At 33.5% G+C, this 16,634-nt stretch overlaps 2 protein-coding genes across 3 annotated transcripts; both read right to left on the bottom strand.

Annotated features, from left to right (window-relative positions):
* Window positions 1-6,194: 6,194 nt before the first annotated feature.
* On the bottom strand, window positions 6,195-11,485 carry LOC130441173 (uncharacterized). The gene is made up of 5 exons (XM_056774736.1): window positions 11,462-11,485; window positions 11,186-11,393; window positions 11,029-11,129; window positions 7,798-8,272; window positions 6,195-7,703 (listed from the first exon to the last, which is right to left on the bottom strand). The coding sequence occupies exons 1-5, from the start codon at window positions 11,483-11,485 to the stop codon at window positions 6,727-6,729; spliced, it is 1,785 nt and encodes a 594-aa protein (XP_056630714.1). The 3' UTR covers window positions 6,195-6,726.
* A 68-nt stretch (window positions 11,486-11,553) lies between these two features.
* On the bottom strand, window positions 11,554-16,065 carry LOC130441235 (serine/threonine-protein kinase RIO1). Of its 2 annotated transcripts, XM_056774821.1 has the most exons (4): window positions 15,937-16,065; window positions 14,879-15,635; window positions 14,409-14,809; window positions 11,554-12,018 (listed from the first exon to the last, which is right to left on the bottom strand). In XM_056774821.1, the coding sequence occupies exons 2-4, from the start codon at window positions 15,621-15,623 to the stop codon at window positions 11,626-11,628; spliced, it is 1,539 nt and encodes a 512-aa protein (XP_056630799.1). In that variant the 5' UTR covers window positions 15,624-15,635; window positions 15,937-16,065; the 3' UTR covers window positions 11,554-11,625. The 2 variants fall into 2 exon arrangements, with proteins under 2 accessions (XP_056630799.1, XP_056630798.1); XM_056774820.1 differs by having other exon boundaries at window positions 14,879-16,037.
* Window positions 16,066-16,634: the final 569 nt, after the last annotated feature.

Genomic DNA, 16,634 nt, shown 5'->3' with positions numbered 1-16,634 from the left:
GTTCGACTCCTATCAACCTTCTTTACACCATATGTTGATTATTGCTGGAAACTTCTTGCTGCGCTCAAAAAATTGCTTATTTACAATGATCCCAGAAGTACCTGACCAGATCTAGAGATGGCGGTAGTTGCTTGAAAATTACAACTTTATTTGAATGTATACAACTTATGTTTCAAGTTTGAAGACGCCACGTTGTTTAGTAATTATTTTGCAGCTATCAATAGTGAACGTTTTCAGTGTAGCAAAGTTTAAACGAGGCTGCACGACCTACCAAGACCAGCATCGCGGTGGTCGACCAGATGAGGTGACGACTTGAGAAAAGTTGAGGAAATTCCACAAAGTGGTACTGAATGAGCATCGGCTGAAAGTGCGCGAGCTAGCAAGCATAATAGGTATTGATGAATGAAAATTTGGACGAGAAAGCTATGCGCAAGATGGGTGCCACGTCTGCTCACAACGGAACAAAATCAACGTTGTGAAGATGTTTCCATCGAGTGTTAGGCAATGTTTCACAGAAGAATAAAGCCGTATTTTTGCACCGTTTCATAACCATGGATGAAACATGGGTCCATCACTTCACACGCGAAATAAAAGAACAATCAAAGCAATTGAGTGAAAAGGTAGAACCGGCTCCGAAGAAGGCAAAGACTATCTTGAAAGAGAAAAAACTATCAACGGCGAGTATTATGCAAACAAAGTTTTGTTTCATCAAGAAAATGCACCAGCTCACACATCTATTATTCCAATGGACAAAATTAATGAATTAAAGTTTGAATTGCTACCTCATGCACCCTATTCACCAGATTTAGCCCCCTAGGATTATTTTCTGTTCCTAGACTTGAAAAAGAGTATCGAAGTTATTGAAGATCGCTGGGAAAATGTGTATGGAGCTGAAAGGAGATTACGTTGAAAATAAATATTTTTTACTAAAATTTTTGTGTTAGGCCAGATATTTCATTTTGACTTCAATAATAATCCCTGAGTATGAAGGCATTTTTTTATAAATACATATTTGTATTGTAGCTTTAGTATATTCTATATTGTAACAATTTGAAAAAAAAAATTACTGTTGTTGGTATAGAAAATTTGTGTGACGAAAGTTAGAAACATATAGTTCCAGCTTTTCATATACCTAATAAAAAACAGTTAGAAAAGACATTGTGAAAAAAGATTTTCATTGGAGCCATAAAAATTTTATTCTTTCAATTTTTTATGCGTTAATTTTGCGGCCTAGTATATTTGAGAAATGTATAATAATTAATAAAACATGTAAAATTCAATGTGTAATTCATAAAATATTAACATTTAACGTATAAATATTCATAAAATTCAGTGCTGTTTGTTAACATATTTCGAAGATCTTCAGATAGTTCTCTAATCGATAATGTGATATATTTTCTAAATTATATATGAAATATCTAAATATTTATTTAATGCAATTTATTAATAGATATCGAAGTTTATATGTGAACAAGCTACCGAAATACACTACCGAGACAAAAATTTGGGTCACCCCTTAATTTGAAGTTATTTGAGAAATTTACTCAATGCTTCTCGTTTTTTTTTCGGTTGTACGAGGATATATTAAAAAATTCTTAGCCTACTATAGAACCAAAGAAAATTTCAATGTTAAAATATTTTATTACTCAAGATATTCTCCTCTTAATTAGATACATTTGTTACAGCGAACTTGCAACGTCTCTAGACCATTCAGAAAAAATGTTTCTTTTTGATCTGCAAACCAGACCTCCACAGCTTTTATAACCTTCTCGTTGGAAGACAATTTACGATTTAAATTTTTTTTTCGCTTAAGGAAAGAGATAATAGTCCGACGGAGCCAAATCTGATGAATAAGGGGGATGTTCCAGTAATTCAAACCCTGAATCACGAATTCTTTGCATGGCAACATGAGATATGTGTGCAGGGGTGTTGTCCTGCAAAAACAAAACACCTTTGGATACCTTTCCGCGACTTTTCTCTTTAATTTTTTCCCGTAGAGTGGTCAGTATTGTCGAATAGTAATCTGCAGTTACTGTTTTACCCTTATCCACAAAATCAATCTTGATTACTCCGTGGCAATCCCAAAAAACTGAAGAAAGAACTTTTCCAGCAGATTTTTGGACACGAAACTTCTTAGGTCTTGGAGAACCAGAGTGTCGCCATTCCATCGATTTTTGCTTTGTTTCTGGATCGTAGAAATGTACCCATCATCCATAGAAACAATTCGGTTTAAGAAGTCTACATCGTTTTCAAATCGAACGCGATGCTTCTACCATTGCACGCTTTTGGTCAACATTCAAACATTTGTGGATCCATTTTGCAGCAATTCTTCATCTTCAATGAAAAATTTACCTCTTTTGAAGTTTGCAGTCCAATTTTTCACGGTCACATATGAAAGATATTGATCACCAAGGGTATTAAGCATATCTTCGTAAATCTTTTTAAATACAGGTACTTGATGGTGGCTTGATACTCCAATTTTTCGATTTTCACAATTTCGGTTAACATCTTTTTTCTTTTAATTTATTGAGTAACTCTGGTTTACTTTTTTGACGTCAAACTTTACACTGACACTTCTATTAATTTATTGTTCGTTGCTATGGTAACGCAATATTTTGTTTATGCATGGAACTGGTCTAGGCTAACTAAATATCAATACATCCTCGTAACATAGTTTGCTAACAATTTGAATATAAAGGAAGTTTCTGTTGTTGAAATTTTATTGAAAGTAATGAAAATTAATCATTTTAATTTATACTAAGTTATGGAAATTTTACTGTGATATGATTTTCGTTGAAACAAAAGAAATTTCAATGCCTTCAGTAGCGAGTAGTCCCTCCTCTGGCAGTAATGACAGCTTGATCACATTCCTTTGAAGACTGTCGTATTCCGGCATCAGTAGTCGCGAACCTCTGTAAAATTTTTGGGGGGCGACACATGTCTCCAAATATTTCCCCATCTCATCCCAAATGTGTTCAAATGGTAAACCTGGATTGCGAGCAGGCCAAACAAATTACGTGCATTATCATGCATAAAAGTTGCGTGGCCTCCAAGAATAACTATGAACGGTACAACATGGTATTCTAGAACCTCTGTCAAGTACCTGTGTGCAGTCAATGTACTATTCTCGATAGACTAACTCCGTCCGAGCGTTAAAAAGATATGTCTATCCATACGATAACTGATCCTCCACCAAATGGAACTAGCTGACAATACACGCTTGAGCATATCTCTCGCTTTGTCGTCGCCACACTCTTATACATCTATCTGAGCCCGTAAGACAGCATCGCGATTCATAGGAAAACAACACTCGACTCCAATCCGCTAAAGTCTAATCGAGGTGCTGAATTCAAACTTCCAATCCGGTGTGAAGTTACCTCCTAGCTGTCCACTAACTTATGTTTCACAAAGCGCTAGAAACGAGAGAGTGGTCATCTCTAGCTGTTGTAGTCCCGAACTAGGTCTTTGCGTGGTATACGCTGCTATATTCGTTGTACACTCGAGAGACTACTACCAACTTTTTTCGCCATTTCGCGCTGACCGCGGCCATCTTCTAAAGCTGCCGCAATAACAGAATTTATGCTCATCGCAAGACATCGACAGTGACAATACTAGACAAACAATTTACAATAGACAGATAAAACGACAGAAACAAAAAATATACCGATAAAGGTTTTTAGGAATTTAGGTTAGGGGATTTTTTTTGTCAAACGCCTAACAAAAACTTTATTCAAGCAATCAGTTAGGCCGACCGCCCGTGAAGTAAAAGTTTTGAAACAAAGATTGCAAACCAGTTGATCTTGCAACAGTTTTTTAATCAAAATAAAACTTTTGAGCGCACACGGATACGACTCGTAATTAGTATTAAATCGGTGCAATAGTGAAACGTAATTTTTCAATGTATTCAGACTCGAATGAGGAAGGCGCCATTGATTATTCTCAATATCGCAGACAACGCAGAGTACAGAGAGAATATTGGATTCTTCCATACCCAGACTTTTCGTAGCAGCACAAGAACTGTATCAGACAGATAGAACGTTTATAGCTTTTTATCGTTTGTCGATAAAAAGCTGTTTTTCCACTTCTCACACAAATTTGAGATTTAGTTCTTGATCACTCATATTGAAAAAAAATTCAAATGAAACAACACCTTCGACCGCGGAATCATGGTCGCGAACAACCGATTACAAACTACTTTCATTCGAGTTACCTCATGTGCGGCTCTACGCTGTTAGACGTTGCCAAATCGTTGCATGATCAACTGGTTTCAAAACATGGGCGACGACGAAGTACTACCGACCAAAAAATTTAAATTTCTAATAATAACTAACAAAGTACGGGGTGAATATAATTTTATGCTCGGTATATAAACCATTACCGTGGCTGTCGAGCTCTTCTTGAATGAAGTCTGAAACTAACTAACTAACTTTCTGCAAAAGACTTTTCATAAATATAGCTGTTAACTATACAGACCAGTTCATTTATTTGGAACTGAAACTGCTTGTTAAGTTATTTAGTGATTGGATAAAACATTCTATATTAAATCACCATACCAGCTTGAAACACATTTCTAACAAAAAACAAATAAAATTGTTTTAATACTCTTATTGTTTTGCTTGATAAAATTAATTACAAATCAACAGAGTTACATAAATGTAATTTTCTGAAACTATAATAGAGTCATCTACAATTAAAAACGAGTAATAATCTAAACGAAATTAATAAATCAACATTTTACTGATTAGGTTTTGTCCATTGACCTTCTTCACATCTTCGTTTTTAGAATCATTTTCAATTAATTCTTACGAAAAATTGTTGCTTAGTTTTAATTCTGAAACAGTGTTTATTTCTTTTAAATATGTTAATTACAAAATTCATTTAGACATTTATGATCTTTGGCAGAATATTGAATAAGAACTACGAAATTTTCAAATGTTATATCGTATTCATTTTCATTCCTTTACAGCTAAACTAACTGTAATATTACAAAAATAGTGGGAAACGTTGTGGGAGATCTGGTAATGTATCTATGGAATGGAATTTTGATCTAAACAATAACATGTTACGAAAGTAGTAGGAAATATTATTGAAAACTTGGTAATATAAATGAGGAATGGAAGGTTAACCTTTACAGTGACTATTAACAAAAAAGTGGAAAACGTTAGTGGAGGTCAGCTGATGGACATTTTACAAGGATAATAAGAAATATGGGAGTTCTGGTGATATATTTAAGATAAGGAATTTTCATCTTTATATCTTTACTCAAAAAGAGTGGGAAAAATTATAGAAGACCTGTTACCACATCTAAGGAAAGCTATGTATCCATTTTTAGTGACATACATCAGTACGCTTGTAACATAACTGAGGAATGGAATGTTGACCTTTATAGTTACATACAAAAAAATGGGAAATTTTATGGGAGACCAGTCAACTGAACTGAAAAATGGAATGTTGACCTTTATGATGACATACAAAAATGTGGGAAATTTTATGGGAGACCAGTCAACTGAACTGAGAAATGGAATGTTGACAATTTGCATAAACAACAGGAAATATTATGGGGGCTCTGGAAATATATTTGAGATATGGAATTTTGATCTTTACATTGACATATATCAAAAAGAGTAAGAAACATAAGAGACCTCTAACTATATCTAAGGATATCTATGTATCCATTTTTAGTGACATACATCAGTACGAAATATTATGTGAGAGCTTGTAACATAACTGAGGAATGGAATGTTGACCTTTATAGTTACATACAAAAAAGTGGGAAATTTTATGGGAGACCAGCCAATAGAATTGTGAAATGGAATGTTGACCTTTATAGTTACATACAAAAAAGTGGGAAATTTTATGGGAGAGACCAGCCAATAATATTGTGAAATGGAATGTTGACCTTTATAGTTACATACAAAAAAGTGGGAAATTTTATGGGAGACCAGCCAATAGAATTGTGAAATGGAATGTTGACATTTAATAGAAACAACAATTAATATTATGGGAGCCTTGGTAATAAACCTGATAAATTGAGTTTTCATCTTTATAGTGACATGATACAAAACTAGGCAATATTATGGGAGGCCTGTTAATATAACTAAGGAATGCAAGGTTTTCATTTTAAGTCGCATACAATAGCAGAAAATATTAAGGGAGTTACAGAAAAAGTAGAAAACGTTATGGGAGGCTAGATAATATAACTGAGAAATAGTCGTGATATCTCGAAAATATAAGGATTTGGGAATCATGGTAATATAACTAAAGATATTTTTATTTTTAGTGATATACAATAGGAAGGATGTGGTAATATAAATAAGGTATCAAATTTTTATCTTTACAGTTAGTGACAATGTAGAACTAATGTTATTGTTCTCAACATGTCAAGAGATATTCATGGAGATATGATAAATACATTCCAAAGTCATGTTTCATGCAAAAACCAATTTAAACTAGCAATAGTGACGGATTTATATATAATCCAGGGTTCAGCTGCAAGGTAGATAAAGAATTAAGTGAGATAGTGATAATGTACTGGTTGTTGTAAGAAAGAATTCTGTGATGAATGTGAATACACAAAAAAATTTAAAAGGTATTCAAAAATTTAAACCTTTGGAAAATAATTAGAAGAATAAAAATGTTCAATATATGAGCAATAAATGGACTTATTTCCAGAAATAAATACAGATCACCTTTCATTCTTTGGTGTTTACTATTTCCGGGGAAAAATTATTTAAAAACAGTTTGCATTAGTGGTCTTTTTCTAGCTTGGATTGGTTTATAAGAATGTTGATAGACAGTGGCCAACCTCCAATGTTCAGGATAGTCCTCCCTCTTCTTCTTCTGTAAAGAAAAAGGTGGTGCTAAGCTATCAATGACATAATTCCTGACCATATATGGATTTTTGGGTTTAGGAACATTGAGGTGGTAGCTACGTCTACTTACTATTTTATTGGGTACGCCGGCCTTAAACGCCATCTTGTACTCGCTTTTTGGCCTATTTTCAGTCAAAGAAACTTTTCGCATTTCGCACGCCATGCAGAATTTATTGTGAGGATATTTGATGTATTTCTTTCGTTTTTCATCAATACATTCCTCTAAATTCTGAATACTTCGATGAAGATTTTTATTATCTTTCGAAGTATTCGAGTTTCCGTCAGGTTCATTCAAGTTATAAGCACTTTTAGCTCTTGACTTGGCACTTACATTGCTAGATTTTGAGTCTATTGAGATTTTGTCGCCTTCAAAAGCACTTTTAGCTCGTTTTTTACTATCAGAATTATTAGAACCGCTACTGATGCTTTCGCGAGAGCTTCGTTTTGATCTATGGAAGAAAAACTCTTTTTCTTCATTTCCTTTTTCACTGTGCTCAAAAACAGCACCACAGCTATGTAAACCATCACATTTTATATTGGCTTCTTCCTCTTTAGGGGTATGAACAAGACTAAATACAGCCGGAGCCGCTGATCCATTTGAACCGTCAATATGTTTCGTTCTATTTGGTTCATCCTTCGGATTTTCTGGAGTCAAATCCCAGCAGATTGCTAAATCCATAGGAGTGACTTTGGCTTGTCGTATGAACCGCCATTTTCGGTCAAAACTACAGATACTTTCGTCTTTAGGCGGACCAGATGTTTTGGGTCGATATATTTTGAGTTTTGTACATCTTGTAGGACCATAACCTGGATAACCTTTCCAACCAACTCCTGTAAATTATAATTTACATATAAATCAACGCTATATATATATATATATATATATATATATATATATATATATATATATATATATATATCATACCTGTGGCAAAATGTTGATCCTGTCCTTCTGAAACCTTTCCCTGTCTTTGCATTACCATTCTCCTATATATAGCATCAGTTAAAGTATCTGGTAGAGGATTATGTTCCAGATTTTCTTTATGTAGCTTCTTTGCTAAATTGAAATTTGAAATAGCAGCCAATATAGGAGACAAAACTCTATCTTTCTTTGATGCAGAAGTCTGTCTAAGTGGTTGTACTTCCACCATTTGTTTATGAATTTTGTAAAATTCCTCTACTTCTTTATTCAGGTCAGATTTAGTTTCTGGTAGTTTAGAAAAATCTTCTCGTACCCTTGGAAAACCCTTCGGTGAAAGTTCTTCTGCCGGAATTACTTGGTTGATGACTAACCCATCGCAATTGGAATACTGTTGGTGTTTTTCTGTGAAGTCCCCAGGAGTGTATGGAGCTGCTGGAGGTGGAGTGTTGTTAATGTTAACATTTTCCTTGTTTTCTTCCTGTTAATAGATATGTCATATAATAATAATCTAATATTAAATTAATCATAATGTCAAAGACTCCAGTTCACACCACAATGCTTCATCAACTTAAGGTAATATTGTTGAAGATTAAATTTGTATGAAAAACAAACACATATATTGTAACGCACGAGATTTATAACTTTCTGTTTGAAATTTAGACATTTTTCTGGATTCATCTATTTGTGAACTTCTTCTCGTGCGCTGCTTTTACAGCCAATTCTTTCTCGAAGTTAAGAACACTTCAGAGAAAGCAATAATTGCGTTATCATATAGGCAAAAACCAAGTTATAAAGGAAAAAATAGTGATACTTACGGCAGTCAGTACAATATTTTGAGATTCGCAAATATGCCAAAATGGATAATTTTGAAATAAAAATCTGATCATCTGCTTTGCTTTTCCTGAGCCGAGACAAATATTAGTTATCAAGGCCCCAAGATATTTGAATTGGTAGCGCACAGGAAAGCGATATTCTCTGGCGTGGAACGTGGTTTGGGAGGTCGGGGTTCTCCTTACCGCTTCTCATGTACATGTTTTTTTGTTGTTTTTCTGTTCATTTATTTTGAGTCCTCTTGCTTCAGCTGCTCGCTCGAACTCGTCAACCGCTCCTGAAAGAGTCGAAGTGGTTTGTGCCATGATGTTAACATCATCCACATAGGCGAGGTGCTGTGTGAGCCTATTGCAAATAGTTGTTCCGGGATACGTTCGAATGCTCCTTGTGGCATCTTCCAGTGTTATCGCTAGTGAGTCTCCTTGACGCAAACTACTCTGCCAGAGGCGTTCCTCTTTGTCATTCTAATCATACGCACCAGTTTCTTTGAGACGCCAAACCTCACCAGGTCCTCATACATCTGGTGTCTGAGGATCCTGTCATACACCTGGTGGAAGTCAATGAAGAGGTGGTGAAGATCGACATTATACTCGCAGCTTTTCTCTAGGGTCTGACGGAACGTAAATTTGTGATCAAAAGTGGAATGGTTACGGCGGAAACCGCACTGATACTCACCTACCTCTTTCTTCATGTATTCTATCAGCTTTTGGTTCAACCAGCAGGTAAGTATTTTGTAGCCTGTACACAGCAAAGCGGTGCCTTCGTAATATAATAAACAGATCATCCTATCTCCTTTCTTGTAGATAGAGCAGATTCTTGCAATGCTCTACTCATCTGGTATCTCTTCAGTGTTCCAAATTAAGAGAATTAGTTCCATACATCCCCCTACCGTATTCATTGTTGTCTAATTTTTGTCTCACAATAATTATTATTAAATATAAAACCAATAATATTTTGTGTATTTTTATTTAAAATAAAACCAAAAATGATATTGAACTGTTTTTATTATTGACTCAGGTCTATCAAAATATGAAATTATTATCTTCAAACGTCATAATCATTCCTCTCAAAGTCGCTGTTGTCTTGATCATCAATTTTGTCTTCTGTTTCCAATTTATTATAGAAGTCGTGGTAGATGAACGGAATAGTGCTTTTTGTACAGAGTTTTAATCTTGTAATTTTTCTTTGTTGATCTTGAGTTTGGCTTTGTATAGCTGTGGTATATTATCATTGCTAGCTTGATTCCGAAGCCGGTGTCGCTGTGTATTTAGTGATTGGAAGTGATTATCATTGAACTGGTATTTATAGTATATTGTTTTAGTGTTTCTTTTGCGATACTGGAACCATTTAACTTTTAGCTACTTTACTTTTTCCTCATTTTCGGACAATGTTTTGTTTGTTATAACTTGGCTACTGAAATGTTGAATGTCAAAAAATCTGTATGTGCCATTCCAACAACCTTATATAGTTTCCTGGTCTTAGTTGTCTACCTCGAGCCTCTATGGTGGAGTGTACAGTATCACACTCCATCTCAGAGCTGCCCTGAGTCCATAAACTTTTGGTTTATTATCGTTATGGGCATCTGTTCAACAGCCCATAAAAACATTGCAGACACAATTGCATTACAATTTTGGGCGGATGTAGTGTCAGAATAATAGGAAATTTCATTCTTTTCTCCCAATGAAACTAATTGTTTCCACAAACAAGTAGAAATTTCTGATGCTACCAGTACCTTCGTGCCACATAGTGGGTATTTTCTCTTACTGCTACTCAGACAATAGTGAAAATCAACTACATGTTGTGGTTCCTAATTATGTTTCTAATTTCTTCTGATTTTTTGTTGGGGGACTATTTTTCACCTCTATGATTGATATTCACAACCGCTGTAGGAGACATTTTTTCAATTGCTGTCCAAACCTTCTTTTCTAAAATGTCATGGGTCCCCAAAAAGAATCTTTTACACAACTATATCCATAAGGTGCACTTCGAGAACAAGTCTGTAAATACAAACTTTTAATAGTTTTTGAATTTGTTCCTTCTATGCCACATAATACTATATGTCCCGCTTTAAAAACCTTCTTTTAGTGGTCTGCTTCTGTCTCCAATATATTCCATGATGTTCAAAAGGGTTACTTCAATTTTCATAATTTTTAGACCGATTCTTAAACACAATTTTTTGTTCAAACCACACAAACACATTTAGGAAACAACGGACATTACAAAAATAAAGAAAATTCTACTAAAATCACTGAAAACACATAAAAAAATTGAACAGCATCAAACACCCTTCTAGATTGTGTTGTTCACCGCTATTGAAGCCAAATTTAGCGCCATCTAGTGACACATGATTTTCGCCAATAATAGTTAGGTAGTACGTAGTGTATATATTGTAGAATGTTTTACCTTATTTTCAGTTTCCAAGACGGGTTTAATCGATTCTGAAGTTTTGTCACTACTTTTCCCTTCTTTTGTTTCGTTTTTCAAAAGTCCATTGAGCTGCAATGCTGAGAAATCAATAGTTTGAAAATTCAGTTGTCTTGTATAACAATTTTTAACTTACCAGTCTTTTTATCAATTTTTTTAGGGAGGTTCCAAGTTCCTACAAAATTTCCCCAAGGGTTGCTATTACTTCTACGAATTTCTGGTAGTAGGTGACCTCTATCGTTGGAAATAACTTTAGTCTTCCCTGTTCTTTTTTGAGGCTTATTGACATTCAGTTTAGGTACTTCCCAGTTTTTCAACACCTTCGGTTTAAATGTCTGCTCAAACTAAACAAAACCATAAATTATTGAAATGAACAAGTTAACTATTATGTATCTTCCTTTTTGCCCTAAACTGTCCAGAGAATATTATCAACCATACTCTTTTAAAAAAAAATGTAACTCAAAAATGGACGAATTTGAAAAAACCAAAAAAACAACTATACAATTTTTATAAATAAATATTTAGCTATGGTAGCAGATTATATTACAAAAATTATCAATAACAATGTACAAACTACTATTTTTTTGCAACTTTTTCTTTTCTCTTCTTTATATGTTTTTTAACTTTAGTTTTCCTTTTTTCAGCTTGTGCTTCTTTGATAGCCTTTTTTCTAGCTTTCTTTTCATCTAACGTTTCATGTTTAGGCCTGGAACAATCTTTAAATTTGCTTTCTTCTTCATCAGATCCATCATCACTATTTATGTCATCGGAGCTTTCTTCTGAACTTTTACTTTCCAAGATTTCTGGCTTTTGAATGGTTCCACTAAGATCAGATTTTAAACCAACCAGAGTCTTATAAATCAAACTTTCAGCGGTGCCTGCTTTTGCTTGGTTTATATCTCTTTCAGCATCAATTACTTCAGTTAGCCTTTTTGGAATATATGCTTGTTTAAAAACTTCTTCCTCTATCTGAAATGAATGAAATTACAATTAAAACATTTTATAGCGAGTCAAACTTTTACAAATGACAATGACCTTCAATCACACCTGGTTCGGTTTTTTGCTGATAAGGACAACAATTTTATGAGCTCGGAATCATGAATCTGGAAGAAAGATGGCAGAAGGTCATTGAGCAAAATGGAAAATATATAATTGATTAAAAACTATTTGTTAAAAAAAGTGTTTTATTTTATAATACAAAACCAAAATACTTTATCGCCAATCCAATAGCTAGAAAGCAGAATTTCAAATAAACTAGGAAAAAGTAATTTTGCTCAAGTTTTTTAGTGAGTCATGATAATAAGTAGTGAAGTTCCATGTTGATGAAGGTGATGCAAATTAATAGTTGTCACCAAAGTAATAAATATTATATGAAAACAATATAATGCGACACCAGATCAAGATCACCAGCAAATTGTCTAATAATCTAATAATGATAATAATAATCTAATAATGACTAATAATCATAGTTACAGGAAGTATGGCAGGTTCTTATTTAAGTTATTGGGAGCTCCAAGAGACACGCCACTAATACATCAACACAATCACAAGATGATTATCAACCAAATTTAAAGCAAACAATAAGAAACTTTTACTTCTGACGGTTAAGTATCCTATTCATCCAACTGCTACTAATCTAAAATACATTGAAGTTTATTCTTATCACCAAATGTTAATTTGTAAGCAACCTATGGATCAAGATGTAATAAAATCTCATTATAGAAGACTGCAAATGTTACAATAAAACACTGACACATGATACCCTAGTTAACTATTTCAGAGACAAAGGTTTTGAAGAGTTCTTAGGAATATCTTCATAAAATGTTACTTATGATGATGAAGATAACAATATTTTCTTTGGTCCAATTAGTTCTAAAAGTGACCTGATTTATTCAATCCTAAAACAGAGGTAGGTAGATAGATAATTTCATTGCCATCTGTGCCCCAGCTACTGGGGGGGGGGGGTAATTATGTTGTACAAGATGCTCAAGAAAAAAATAACTAACAGAAAGACTCATAACGCAGTTTAAATGGTAGTCTCCAACTCTGTTAGTATATTAAAAAAGATTTTTATTTTTAATGAATAGTTTCACATGATATGCTGATTATAATAAATTCCAAAATGTGTATGTGTGATAGAACTGTACCAAGAAAACTAAAATAACAGATTTTCAGTTTCATTTTTTACTCGACTCTATATTTTTATTGTTAATATATATAGATATATAATATATATAGAATCTTCAATCTTTTCTTGCAGTATGTCTTCTGTCTTGTCCGCAAGTGGGACAAGTGTGATCGAAAGTAACTGTGTCTAGATAGTAGTTGGGTAAAGTAATAGTTCACCTCCCTGTGTTTTCCCTCTATCCAGCCTTTGACATAGTCATGAGTATTTCTTTGTTCGCGATTCTAGCTGATGATGATTTCATTGGCATTTCTCTAGTTATTTTCTGGTATAAAACAAGATCGGAAAATTAACATTCGAGAATATTGTATGGATTATGATCATAAAAGAAGAGAACTGAGATGCTGTAGCTGAGTACGCAGACACAATTTCAAGGAATGAAGAAACGGCATAGTTTGGTGTATGATCTACTGACTTTGGCAACAGCTAAAGAGATCACTGAATGAATGAACAGAGCAAACGCAAATCAAGCCAAGAACAGCTATTCTGTGGAATGCTAACAAGGGTCCAGAATGGAAACTTCCAAGGACTTTAGGTTAAAGAGGAAGAGTTTTAATATGATTTACAAGTGTAGTACACCCCCACACATTTTCCTTCTCTTTCATAAAAAACTTCATCAAAAAATAATACACTGAATATCACTGTTGCTAAGACTATTTCTTTTTATAACTAATATGTGCTGTAGAGCGTTAATTAACCCCCTGCCAAACTTTTACAAGTAAAGAGCTTTGTCAAAGTAGCATTTTAAAAATAAAGTTAGCAGATCAATATGAGCAGACAGAAAAAACAAGACAGAAAATATTTGCTGAAAAAACTTGGGAAAAGTGATTTTTTCATGACATCTGCAAATAAATTATTTTCTACAGTATTTAATTAGTTTTAGTCGAGCATTTAATTATTTAGTCTATAATTTCCTACCAATGATAGTGTTCTGCTGAGAAAACTCTGAAAAAGTAATTTTTTTCATGACGTCTTTCAGTGAAAGTTTTTTACTCTCTGAAAACAAAAGTCATCAATACCATGCAAAAATAGGAAAAAATTTTTTTGCCATAAAAAATTATGTCTATTGCAATATTTGATCTTATTAAAGAATATGGCCTGTGAATATCTTGTAGATAGTACAAAAATGGATTGTAATGCAATCAATAAATTTATAAACAAATAGTATTTGTACCTGTTCACTAGAAGTAGGATCTGGTTTATCAGCTGCCTTTTCAGCTAAAGTATCTAAGCAAGCTTCCATATTATTCTCAGTAATACTAGGATCTGTGATGAAATCAAATAATTCCTTGATACTGAGTGTAGCTACCTCCTTCTTTTTGAAAAAGTCTGTGATGTTAGTGCAATCTTTCCTTAAGAATTCAAGAGCATGGGGATGATCATGTTCAACAGATTGAGAAACATCAATAATGAAAATTTGTCCATTTTGATATAGCATGTTGAATTCAGACAAATCAGCATGAACTAATTTACATTTATTGTACATTTTCCACATCATAACTATGACTTCCCTATAAGCTTCTCTTGCTTTTGATTGACTAAGCTCAACATCTTTAAGTTTAGGAGCTGGCCACCCTAAAAAATATACTCTGTCATATATTTTATGATTATTTATTATAATTTGACTATTTCATTGAGACTTACCTTCTTTTCCAATAAAAGTCATTAATAACACATGCGATCTCAGTAGAATGGGTTCAGGTACATTTAAACCATTAGAATGCATACGAAATAAATTTCTCATTTCTTTCTCTGCCCAGGTTCGTACCATTTTTCTTGGATTATGTTTACAATAACCATGTCTAAACCTGAATTCACCACTAACATATTTATCTCTATCTTTAAATACTAGAATTGAAGTTTTATAAACTTTGATAGCATAATCTTGATCAGTTTTTGAGGAAGCATGATATACATTAGCTTCTTTTCCTGTAGAAATGCAACCATTTACTTCTGATATTATATTTCTATTTAATAGTTTAAATAATATCATTCTTGTCCTGGGATCCATAACTTGTTCCGCAGTAGCTCTATCATGCTTATCTTTGGTACGATTTCTCTCATTTTCAACACGTTTCTGATTTGCTAATAATAAATTGGTTGTGTGTTGCGGGAGGGAATTCACTTCATATTTTTCAACGTTTATTTTGTGTGTATATTTTTTGAATAAATTTTCATTTGGTTGAAAGTTGTTTATTTTAACTGAAGTTTTTTGTTGATTAGAGTGGCTTGACTGATGTTCAAAGTACTCTTCGTCACTGTCATAATCTAAATTTTCTTTATCCTCAAAATAATTTTGATCTTCATCAGATTCTATTTTTACATTCTCAAGTTCTTGGCACTCTTCTTCAGCGTCGCAAAATAATTCATCTTCCGTTAGACTCGTCATTTTGGAAATCCACTTTTTCACACATGCAACAGATTTATAAATTATAAAAACATGCCACTTTTTAGGTTAATGGAATGTGGGAAAAGGTATGTTATAAAATAGAGATGCAATAGTTATTTCAAATATTTGGCCTTGATTCTCGTATGCAGCTACAATATTTTAGAGCATTATTAGAAAGAAATTAATTAAAATAATCAAAATGTTATTTTAAAGACAGGTAAAAATTTGTGGTTTCGTCCTGTTGCGGTCTTTATCAAAATATTACTTGACATTGACAACTTGCAAAATTATATTGTTTAATAGATAAACTTACGACATGAATATCAAAGTTTTAACCACAATATTTTTTTCCAGTTTTTTCTGTTGTTATGTTTCAAAAATAAGTAAAAGCTATCAATTTAATTTTTTAGTTCCATTCATATTCATGACTTTTTTAAATTCCATAGTAGTTGGACAGGGCCGGCCTAGGGAACCATTTTGCGAACTCGTAACATTAATGTCAATATTTCAAATATGCTACCAATTTTATCAATTAGTTCCAGTTTTTGAGGGTTGAAAAAACTGACCGATCTCATGTAAGACCGAAACCTTTCAAAGGAAACAGCTTAAATACTTGCATCCAGATGCATCCAGAATTATAAGGAGTTAGTTTATCCAGGTACTTATTACGCGAGGTACGAAAGCTCGGTTCTCGGTAATCAATATAAATTAGTAATGGTGAATTAGGTAGCGGCGGTTTCTCAATAAGTGCATAGGTGCACCTTCAATTTTACTTTAAAACTCCAAATCTCAAGACATTAAAATTGACTCGAAAATCAAGCTGTCCGCTCTGTCCAGTACCAATCGCGATATGTCAGTTCACTCCACATCGGAATATTAGATCTGATTGGTCCATCCCATGCCCCCTCACCCCATAGCCTAGAGCGATGTTCGAAATTTATATTAATCCGTGTGCACATGAAATCAGTGCACACGGATGCTCGTGAATGTGATAATCGGTTTTGAAACGGG

Source organism: Diorhabda sublineata, chromosome 3 (genome assembly GCF_026230105.1).
Source record: "Diorhabda sublineata isolate icDioSubl1.1 chromosome 3, icDioSubl1.1, whole genome shotgun sequence".
Taxonomy (NCBI): domain Eukaryota; kingdom Metazoa; phylum Arthropoda; class Insecta; order Coleoptera; family Chrysomelidae; genus Diorhabda; species Diorhabda sublineata.
Note: the sequence above shows the minus strand (reverse complement) of the source record. Positions and strands in the feature narration are given on the sequence as shown.

Coding starts and splice junctions, on each gene's coding strand:
- LOC130441235 (XM_056774821.1), bottom strand. CDS start 15,623: ATGACGAGTCTAACGGAAGATGAATTATTTTGCGACGCTGAAGAAGAG. Junction 14,810..14,878: donor GACTTTTATTGGAAAAGAAG/GTAAGTCTCAAT, acceptor TATATTTTTTAG/GGTGGCCAGCTCCTAAACTT. Junction 12,019..14,408: donor ATCCTACTTCTAGTGAACAG/GTACAAATACTA, acceptor CATTCATTTCAG/ATAGAGGAAGAAGTTTTTAA.
- LOC130441173 (XM_056774736.1), bottom strand. CDS start 11,485: ATGGTTGATAATATTCTCTGGACA. Junction 11,130..11,185: donor AAAAATTGATAAAAAGACTG/GTAAGTTAAAAA, acceptor TTGATTTCTCAG/CATTGCAGCTCAATGGACTT. Junction 8,273..11,028: donor TCTTGGAAACTGAAAATAAG/GTAAAACATTCT, acceptor ATCTATTAACAG/GAAGAAAACAAGGAAAATGT.